General features: G+C 38.8%; 1 protein-coding gene across 6 annotated transcripts in view; it reads right to left on the reverse strand.

The window, feature by feature from the left end:
* TCF12 (transcription factor 12) overlaps positions 1-10,521 on the reverse strand; it is a 180,098-nt gene that overhangs the window by 1,988 nt on the left and 167,589 nt on the right. For 2 of the 6 annotated variants that reach the window (XM_085303358.1, XM_085303356.1), the window contains 5 exons: positions 7,844-7,958; positions 6,832-7,003; positions 5,247-5,479; positions 2,304-2,457; positions 1-309 (listed from right to left, as the gene is read on the reverse strand). The exon at positions 1-309 is cut by the window's left edge and continues 1,988 nt beyond it. In XM_085303358.1, the coding sequence (XP_085159484.1) occupies positions 2,315-2,457; positions 5,247-5,479; positions 6,832-7,003; positions 7,844-7,958 (663 nt within the window). In that variant the 3' untranslated portion in view covers positions 1-309; positions 2,304-2,314. Of the gene's footprint in view, positions 310-2,303; positions 2,458-5,246; positions 5,480-6,831; positions 7,055-7,843; positions 7,959-10,521 lie in introns of all 6 variants that reach the window. The other 4 variants (XM_085303357.1, XM_085303354.1, XM_085303359.1 and 1 more) reach the window with 3 other exon arrangements.

Consider the following 10,521-nt stretch of genomic DNA (forward strand, 5'->3'; position numbering starts at 1 on the left):
TTTAGGCACAAGGCAACTTCCACAACGAGTGGAGAGATCACAACAGTCTCTGATTGTGCAGAAGCGACACACTGCTTGCAACAGAATGATATGTTCAGAGTATTTCACGGGCTGAAATTCTGTCTGAAGACCGTGTATCTTCAGTCCTGATGCAGGTGTTGACCAGTAGCTTTGATCATAAGATTGCATTTGGGTTTCTTGCTTCAAGTGTTTTCTCCTGTCAGGTTTGTGTCTTCGTATAATGTTAGTTGTCTGTGTCCTTGTGAAGAAAGGTCACCTTCTGTGTATCCTACCAATAATTCTGGAATTCTACCATGAAATTTGGGATAAAAAAGTGCTATTAGGAAAAGAATCAGCAAGAAACATATCACCAGCACTATAAAACAAATTGAAATGTAATTTATGGCATTTTCAGTCAGTTAAGTGCAAAAGAAAGTGGCATTGAGAGACTTGAAATCCTTTTTCCCAGAGCATATCCTGCACAGATGACAATACTGCAAAAGACTATCTGATCTCTCTGATCTCTTGGTGGGGAAGATAAGACAGCTCCATCTGCACCTTTCATGAAATTTCAGATACTAACAATCTATCTGCTATGAACTGAATTTAAATCAACCATCCTGTTCTATCTACACCACCAAGAAGTTACTAGAATCTTCATATGCTAAAATATCAGGGATCATTATTACAAAAACAGGAATACCTTATTTTCACTATTCTAATGCAAAGGCTATTAAGAATGACCTATCCTGTAATTCCTTAGTTCACCAACTTAGTTCCATTTATGGAAAAAAAGGGGGAAAAAAAAAAAGCAACTGCTACATATCAGTTCTAACAAGGATGCAAGAAGTAAACGATACTAATAAAAGCTTGTTCATAGTGTGCTCTTCTGGGAGCTGCTGGGGTTGAACTCTCACTCAGGAAAATTATATTTAGACTCTCTTAGAGATGGGATGAATAAGAATCTGCAAAACTCAGACTTAAACAATAACTTGATTTGTCTTTGACACTTTGCATTGCAATATACCTAACAATCCTCTACAATCTTTTCATGTTAATCTTGCCCTTTAGTCACCTAACAAAATTATTGATATTTATTTTCTTCTTGAAAGTGCCTTGTAAAAGCAGCAATATAGTCAAACTTTTTAAAGTAGTTAGTTAATACAGCAGGATTCATTTAAAACACAATACAGAAATCTGCTAAAAATCAAGAATTATCTGACAAACTGGAAGTAGCCTATTGGACTGGTGTGAAATAAAACTAATTAAAGGATTTGAAGCATATTTGTTTTCCTTAAAAACATTTAGCCAAGAAGCTGACTGTAAGAAATGGGAGAAAAAAAAATTACAAATACCGACTCCAGCGGGGTCAGTTTAAATGCCACTTYGCTGTTTTGAAAAGAGTACCAGGGAATAATAAACTTCCATGGGATACATTCTGGCAAGATGCATGACTTTATCTGGAGTTAAAATAGAAGCAAAACAATCTCTACACTCTACTACAATAAACTCTCCCAAAGCACCGTAGAATTTTATGAAGGTATCAAAATAAAGCCATTGAACCTAATATGAACATCTCTCTTTTAATTAAAAAAAGTGGAAAAATTTGTATTGCTATGAAGATACAGGATTTTCAGGAATTTTTTTGTCTTATACTTTCTTATACGTGACTATTTGGAGTACTTAGAAATACTAGTTTGTCTTACAATGCTGAAAGCATTGCTTTTTAAATATCTTAGCTATCTTCTCTAAAACAGATCGCTTTAAGGTAATCATCTCCATTGGACAAATAGTATGAGTTAAAATCATGGTTTGTTATCTAGCCTTAAGTGAGACAGCAAATCTCTTTGTCTGAGGTGAGAAGTCTGTTTATTTGAATCAGCACTAGGAACAATACATGGATTTTTTAAACGAACTAATGTGATACTTGGACCACTAAAAGATGTATAATTCATCTCTATTATTCTTGACTTATCTAGCAGAGCCGCTAGCTATTCTTCTGATGTCATGCCAAGGGGGCCACCTGAGCCAAGAGATGTAGCCATCAGCAACAATGCATGCAAACAGAGAATTTAACTAAAATTTCTTAGGTTTTTGTTTTATTTTAAAACCATGCAAATCCGCATGCTTTTGCTCAGAGGCACAAAAGTACTTAGTGGCAGTAAGAAATTTTTGCTAGTGGCAGCTCAGTTTCCAAGAATGAACATATCTACATCTTCAACAACTTTCAGGTTTTAGCAAACAAAAAGCAACAATCCGATCGCACGCCGCGAGAGCCGTACGCCTCCGGACAGGAGCTGTACCTGGCTGGTGTTCACATATGACCCATAGGGTTGGTAGTTTCACTCAGGCCAGGGTGGCTTCCTGGGTGCGGTGTTGGCGGCTCTGCCGATACGGCAGAAACTTTTTCTTCTTCCCTTCTCTTAAGGCAGGCTGCTTTAGGGTTTAGGTTTCGTTCTGAAATAGAAAAATAATTCTTAATGTCCTACCTGAATACCAAAGGGAATATTGATACATTAATCACTGTAGTAAAAATAGCTTATGCAGCTTCCATTCCCTAAGCACTTACGGCTTATGGCTTCTCCACAAAAAAAAGAGGTGCCTAAAGCAGCAAACAAGCACTACTGAAAATCCTACCAAGCATCTCCTAAACAGGTATTAAAAAACCAACCAAACAAAACCCCCTTAATATCTACCTACATAAATCTTCAGGAACCCTTAAAAAAAAAATGCTTCTCCTTGTCCCAGAAAGCTGCTAAACTGCAAACTCAGAGAAATCTTGTGTGATTTGTAAYGTAGTAAGAGAGATATTGTTGTGTTTTGCTGCCATGTTAAAGCTATATTAATCCTACTGGCATCACGCTACTTCTAGTAATGTCACTGCTCCTTTTTTCATCCCAAGTATTAGCCTGCTGTAAGAATGCAGGAACTAGATTTTCTTGATTCTGAATTTCTGATTTCTTGATTCTCTTTATACCCTCAAGTCTGTGAAATGATCTAGTGCCCATCTCATTGAAAATCGAGAGAATATGAGGATATTCATCCAGAGCAAAAGGAATTTTTACCATATTTCCTTTCATATTATAAAGTCAGTGATTGCCAGCTGTGTACTAGCAATCAAAATACTTTCCATCAGTATGATTCCACCTCCCCAGTTAGCTTCATAGGTATAGATTTGGATCTATTTTTCAAATAATGACAGTTTCTAAAAGTCAACTGTTTGTTCTTCAAAACRGCTTTTCATGAATTCAGAAATAAAAGGCTTAAATCTCAATGGCCAGAAAGAGACATGCAAAAGATATGTAATATATTCTGTCAATTAAAACCAGCAATTTAGGTCAGTGCATGCTGAATTTAAACAACATTTTGAGGTATTCTTCTAGCTGTCAGTAAATTCTATTTCTGCATGTTAAAATTGTGGATACAATTTTAACTGTGAAGAGCCTGCAACACTGTAAGCAGACAGTATAAGCTCAGCCAAAGAACTTTTAGTCCTTCTCTTCCGTTCACTTAGATGCACCTTCAGTGCTTGCAGTTTTGGTGACCCCATGCRCTTTACAGGGTGTCTCTCTAACTAATCTGACAAAGGCAATTTTGCACAGACTTAATTCTGCTTTCACCCAAATCATTAACAAAAGCCTCCTACTGGAATTCCCAAGCATGATCACTCCCCAAAAGTCTACTGGATAAAAAACGATAACTTTTCTTAATTAGYTTTCTTTGTTTAAATACGTCTGGCCTTGAAGTTTTCAAGAAGATTTAATTATGTATAAACTTTAAAAGGAAGCTGATTTCAGTTACTTAGCAAAGGGAGACAAAAGTTCTAGCCTCTAGTTAAAGTTTCAAATCTAAGATCTTTTATTTTGGAGAGCAGCAATCAGAGAGTGAGAGGATGCATTACCAGCCGAGAGAGGAAATTGCTTATACCATTGTATAAAGCATTGGCGAAAACTAATCTGGAACAGCACAGAAAACTCTGGCCACTTTGTTTCAGAAAACTTAAGCAAGAGCAGAGCAGGTGCAAACAAGACGGGTGAGATAAGGTGGGGAGGCAGAGCCTCCCTCACGAGAGGCGGGCTGTGCGCCTGCGACGGTCTCCAAACACACCTAGAGTAGAAACTGTGGCGGCAACATGAGCAAGGGATAACTCCTGCCTGTAAAGTAGGTCTAAATTAACTGCTAGTACATACAGAAGAAGCTTTCTAATGGAGAGATGTAAGGTTCTGAAGCCAACCTCTGACCAAGGCAAAAACAATCTCCTTAATTTTAACATGCAGCTTTATGTGGATTCTATACCCCGTGCGAGCAGGGATACAGACCTGATGCTTTTAATCATTGAAAGATAAAGTCTGATTTCTTCATAATATTCACCTGATCTAGAGTAATACAAGCATTTTCAGACCAAAACAATTCCCAAGATCCAAGTCTCAGAGAGACTTAAATAGGGCTTTACCAGGACATTAGCTGGTATCTCGTCTGCAGAGTAACTACTGCTTCTGCACAACACCTTGGAAGAATTCAAACTGAGACAGTGAATTTCAATCTAGTAAAAGCCAGGTCAATAAAACACAAATTTAAAATGGGTTTAAAGGTCAATAATAGTGTCAACAGTGCACAAGGATAGAACAGTTAAAGAACTGTATTTTCAACATGATTTCTAGAAGTAGCAGCTTTCCTTAAGGGAAAGCTATGAGAAAACTACGCAAGATTCCTCTTCTGTAGCTATCAATAGAGCCTATGATTTCTTTTCTGGAAAATTTAAAGGAATTAGGAAAAAAGAATACATGCAAAACCCCCTCAATTCAAGTATCAGTAGGCTTCCTTCCTCCTTCCTAGTATATGTTTTATGCAAAAAMTGAAGTAAATGCAGTTTACTGTATTTTAATATTCAAATTATTAAATTAGATCTCTTATTTTTGCTAAAGTTTCTCTACTACTGAATAAGCACTTCTTACAATTGAAAGCAAGATATGTCAAGGTTTTAATTAACCAATTTACCTTGAAAACACAGGCAAAGACGGCTAACTGCATAGGGGGAAAAAAGGATCAAAGTACAAAGCCAACCTCCCCTCCTTTTTCGTAAAACAATTTTCCCGCTTTCCCTGAAGAACATCAAAATGTTGCAGAGCATCAAGTACTTTAGCAACCCGTGCACCTCCTTATGAGGCACACTTCAAAAGAGGCTGAAACTGCGCCATGACCCAAGGGGCCCCGCAGCTGCCACAGCACAGCCGCAGGCCGCTCACCTCTCACTTGTTGCTCTAGACTGAGGATGACTGCCACAGCCTGGTGAAGAATAAGCAGTTTTGTCTGTGGTTTTTCACTCTTCAGATGAAGTTGACACATGCGGCCAAGTTCTTTAAATGCCTCGTTAATATCTCGTACACGCAAACGTTCTCTAGCRTTATTTGCCATTCTCCTCTCCTTTTCTCTTTCTATTTTCTGCTCTGGGTTTAAATCCTCATCTTCATTAGTACTGCTGCAAGAAAGTAAAAGTATACTGAAATATCACTAGAATTCAAACAAGTGTCCCTGTTGGATCCAAGTGTTCATTTGATGAATTTAAATTGCTTCCCATTTAATCTATTTCATATTAAAATATATTTACATAACACAAATGCATCTATATCTTCACCAAAAAAAGCTAGKTATCTATTAATGTTTAAAGACTCGAGATAATTCTTGCTATTCYTGGATTTTATTGAAAATAAGTATTCAACGGTTTCTACCTGGAGAATTCCACAGAATATTATCTACAGATGGCTCCTCAAGGAACAACAGCAGGAATGAGCTGCCCCTGGCAGAAGCAAAAGAAGCTGTAACTCAAACTAYTGCTGCACTCATTTATTCATGGCTGTTCCAGTAGTTACTCAGTCACCTTCTCAGTTGAAGAATAAGTGCATTTTTAAGTAATAGATATTGGAAATCAGCAAAAACTCATCTCGTACAGAAAGACAGTCAAATAATGTCAATTTAATACAGTTACAAGAAGGTTTTAGTTTTACTAAAAATTTGCCTGGTTAGTTTTAAAAATATTTTGTTCTTTTAATACTCATTTTAATACTCAATATAAGTTAACAGTTGCACTTAAGAGTTCTTGCATCACTTAACGTAGAATTATGATATTAAGTTGATAGTTTTTTTTTGGACATAGGACTAAAGCTGTACTAAAGAAGAACTGCCTACTAAAATTAATACATGAAAATGCTATTAGATACAAATGATAGTCCAGGCTCTATATTTTGTCTATGGTCACAACATTCTGATTGTTTGTGTGTTATCATCATCTCAAATTTCAAAGCTTGTTCGAGGTCTATCCAGAAGTATTTATTCAGTATTCTGTCCAGGTTATTTGTGTACAGTTTGGGAGAAGAAATAATGTTTACAACAACATTTTCATATCACGTTCATCCCAGTACCTGAGATATCAGGTTGCTGTCCTCCATCAGTAGAGGTTGCATTCTAGAAGCACAACCCTGGCACAGGTACCAGGGATTACAGATCTCTGACACTCTCATATCCTCTGCACGGGGCAAGACCCTTGAACCTTTTACACTATTTATCTGAATAGGTGGGTATTAGGCCCCATATGTAAATGTACGATTTTCAGTTAATTTTACAGAAAAATCCTTCATTTTGTATTCAAATAGATAGATATATCGTAGACTATTAATCTTCCAATTTCAGCTGCCTATTAATGTATGCATACAATACATGCATAAGGTCACAAACAAGCTTCGAAATACGTTTATCAAAGTTAATGACAGCAACATGCAACTTACACAGAACATTAACTAAGGACAAGCCCTCTGTTTGATGTTAGTAACACACCTTGTTCTGCCTCTAGATGAAACCTTGATATCCTTCTGGGAGGACTCATCATCTGATTTCATGTCATCTGATGAGGGGGGTTCATGTATATTTTCATCCTTCTCCTTGTGTTCAGACTTGATTTCTGCTGGACCTATCGCCACAGACTGGCTCTGCAAGCCGCCGGACAAGGCTGCAAGGTAGCAGAGAGCTGTATGAGTATTACCGGAGTGATGCTTTGCCCCTGCGTACAGGCAAGAGAATCAAGCAGGGAAGGAATCAGCTGGAGGCCAGGGCAGCAGCTGGGAAGCAAACGCAAGGAGCTTTAGCAACAAAACAGAAGAAGTTTGACAAAACTGCTGCACTTGGACACATGCCATGGGGTTGTAAAGGGATCATAATTCATAGGGCAGATCGATCAGTAACTAATGGCTAAATCTGAAAAAGACACTGTAAAAGACAAAAATATATTTAGTGAAGTAGGAAAATTTGCATCTCTTGTCTGAGCTGCAAAACTAAGGGCATTATCTACACTAAGATATAGGCTTATGCCTCTGCCAAATTTGCAAACCATACGTTCCTAAATGATGCAAGCATGCCAATGAATAACCTGACTTCTCTTTTCTRTAATTTGTTTTCAGGTTAAAAAAAGAGAGCATCATCAACTGGTGCAGAAAGGCTTCTTTTTATTGGCTAGACTGAAATCTGGGGTCAGCCCACTGCAGCCAAGTACTGCAAGTGGCATTATGGCTGCTCAAACTGGAAAAGCATGGTTATAATGCAAAATCTTCTGCTCAAACTATACTGGCATAAGTCTGACAAAGGGATGCCCTCAGGATTCTTGCAGRAATCTCTAAAAGTGGCGGTTTATAGGATTTAAAATTAAAAAAGGTAATTTCCATTTCTCAGCATTATACAAATCACTATTCCCCGTCCATGTTGATTCCAGTTTATCAAGATCAACAGCCTCAATGGCTCTAGATTATCACAGACCTTTTTTGTTCGGCATTTTTTAATATTGCAGGAAAGTTACCTCTATAGCTTTCTTGTGTTTTATGATTTAGTTCTGTGCTCTGACCAGAAACTGTACTGGGAAGAACTGAATGGTTGCTGTTGAGGCTGACACTTTCTTCCCGATGAGTCCCGACCTGCAGCAAAATAAACATTTCTATTAAATTTCTATTAAAAGATGTGATTGAAGGAAACTATCCCAAAATAGAAGTTTAAAAGACAAAGTATTTGTTGGATTAGAGACCTGAGTTAAGCTCYAGCTCAGCAAAGATGTAGCTGAAAGATGCTGTTACACTAAACCACTGGATTATACCATATTGGATTAAGCTGTGATTCAAGCAGTGACCASCACCTGTTTGTAATAATGTAGCTGCCTAGCAATTTTTTTCATTGTTTTATCATAGAATACAGCAGAATTTTCTTCTTGATTTGTACCTGAGAAGCATGAGTTTTGCTTAACCTTAGGGAGACTTAAGCTAGTGTATCTATGAACTGTAGGACTCGCAACATTTTGATCCTTAAAATAAAACCCTGAGGAATGATTTTCATGCAAGATGTGTATGTGTGTCTATATAGAGAGATATAGGAGTGAGTGAGTGAGTGAGTGTGTGTGTGTGTGTGTGTGTGTATATACACACACACAGATAAACACACACACACACACACACACACAACATATAACATTTTCCTCTCACTTCTTGTTTGCTGAAACAGGATAAACAAATAGATCTACTTTCACAATATCATTATTCAATTCACTTCAATAATTCTCTCTTCTTCTTTCTTTCTCAGCTAAATACATTTATATTAGTSCCATTACAGAATCGAATAAAAATAATCCAGGCATTTAACTATTCTTACTATTCCCTCTGTATTTTTAAAACTGCTCTTTCATAATACAACATGACTAAGAAGCAAGCATTGAGATGAAGAGTCTTAAAAAAAACCCTAATTTTGCATGAACTTGAATGAATACTACTTATGTAAGAGCAATAAATGCACATACGTAGCTCGAAGAGGCAAATTTATTAAAGAACTGCTGCTCAATATGGAACACGTCAGGAGATTGTTCTTTTTCTAACTTGATGCTTGAATTGTTTGAGAAGGGAAGAGGTAAGGATGTTGTCTGAGTTTAAAAATYTGGAACACTGGTCATTAACGCCTCTGATTCCTAAAGAGGCAACTGTCCTTTAAATATTTATAATACAACATAATGCAATTAAACAGTTAAAAAACAAGAAAAGAACAAAGACAAAGGATTCTACTATTATTTGTATAGTTACAAAAAATTGGCTACAGATGAAGCTTTTTATTGGAACAGTAGCAAACATGTCAACTAGAAGATTAAGCCTTTAATTAAATAGGTTTATTGCCTGGAGTTACACATGAGAACCACTGTTTTTCAATAAATCCTTCAATCCTAGTAAACTGCTGAGCTTTGAATCCCTCTTGAGTAATTAATGCAGCTTTTACCTTTCATGTCTTAGTACGGGTTTTACCCAGAGAGAGATAAATACCCTTATGCAAGTTTATCCTTTGTTTAACACACKCTCGCTCCTGTAAGCTAAAGCGCAGGAACAGAAAGGAATGAGGGAAAAACCCCAAACCCACGAGAAACACCCGCCACTGCGCTGCTCTGCTGTGCCGTAGAGAATCACCTCGCCGGTGCTGCCCTGTACTGCTAGTTAAAGTATATTTCATGTTCCTTTGTGGGGGTTTTTAAGCGCAGTCGTGCCGGGGGGGCGCGGGGCGCCGGCGGCCTCCTCCCGGCACTGCCTGGCGCTAACGCACGGGGGGGCTTTCGCGCCAGCTGCACGCTGAGGTCCGTCTCCTCGGGGGCGCGCTGCGTCCAAAATCCACCTCTTAAAAAAGGCAAAAATGTCTTAAAGCAGCATACAAACGTAACAGCTACCAGAGCCCTGGCAAATTTGAGATGGAGGGCTAATCTGAAAGTGAGAGAGTTCAATTCTGATAGAGGCAGAAAATAGATTAGAAATAAAAACTGAATTTGAGTCCATAYTTCAGTTCTTTGAAACAGGCTTACAAGTTCAAAGCACACAATTTAGATTAACAACTTATTAAAAAATATCTTACGAGTTAAAATGTTATGAAATCGGCCACAACATGAATTTCAATTCCTGATTTGACTCTTATCTATGATGTACATCAAAAAAAAGAAAAAAGAAAAAAAAAGCCCAGCCAGCCGAACACAAAACCTCCAAACCAAAAGACTTGCTGCAAGTTACTGCATCTCTCGTGAAGGCCAAGAGCTTTGTGCAGAATTATACAAACACAGCGCATCAGCTACTGCTTAAAGGTACTGAGCTACACGTTTAATACRTGAAACACTCGTCCAGTCTAGAAGATCTAGCTTTTCTTCCCTTCCGCTCCCACTTCACCGAGAAGGGGACTCCAGACCTGCTCTGGCCAGAGCACGACCGCGGCGCAGGCTTCGCAGAGGCGCGCGCCCTTCGCGGACGGCCCCCCCCCGCCGCTCGCCACTGCCGCGCAGACGCGACTCCTATCCCGACGAGCTCCTTCGCGGAGCCCTCGAAAGCCTGCCGGGGGGCAGGAGCTCCTTCGCGGAGCCCTCGGAAGCCTGCCGGGGGGCAGGAGCTCCTTCGCGGAGCCCTCGGAAGCCTGCCGGGGGCAGGAGCTCCTTCGCGGAGCCCTCGGAAGCCTGCCGGGGGCAGGAGCTCC

This window comes from Rhea americana, unplaced genomic scaffold (genome assembly GCF_003343005.1).
Source record: "Rhea americana isolate MKP2758 unplaced genomic scaffold, rheAme1 scaffold_2, whole genome shotgun sequence".
In the NCBI taxonomy this organism is placed as follows: Eukaryota; Metazoa; Chordata; class Aves; order Rheiformes; family Rheidae; genus Rhea; species Rhea americana.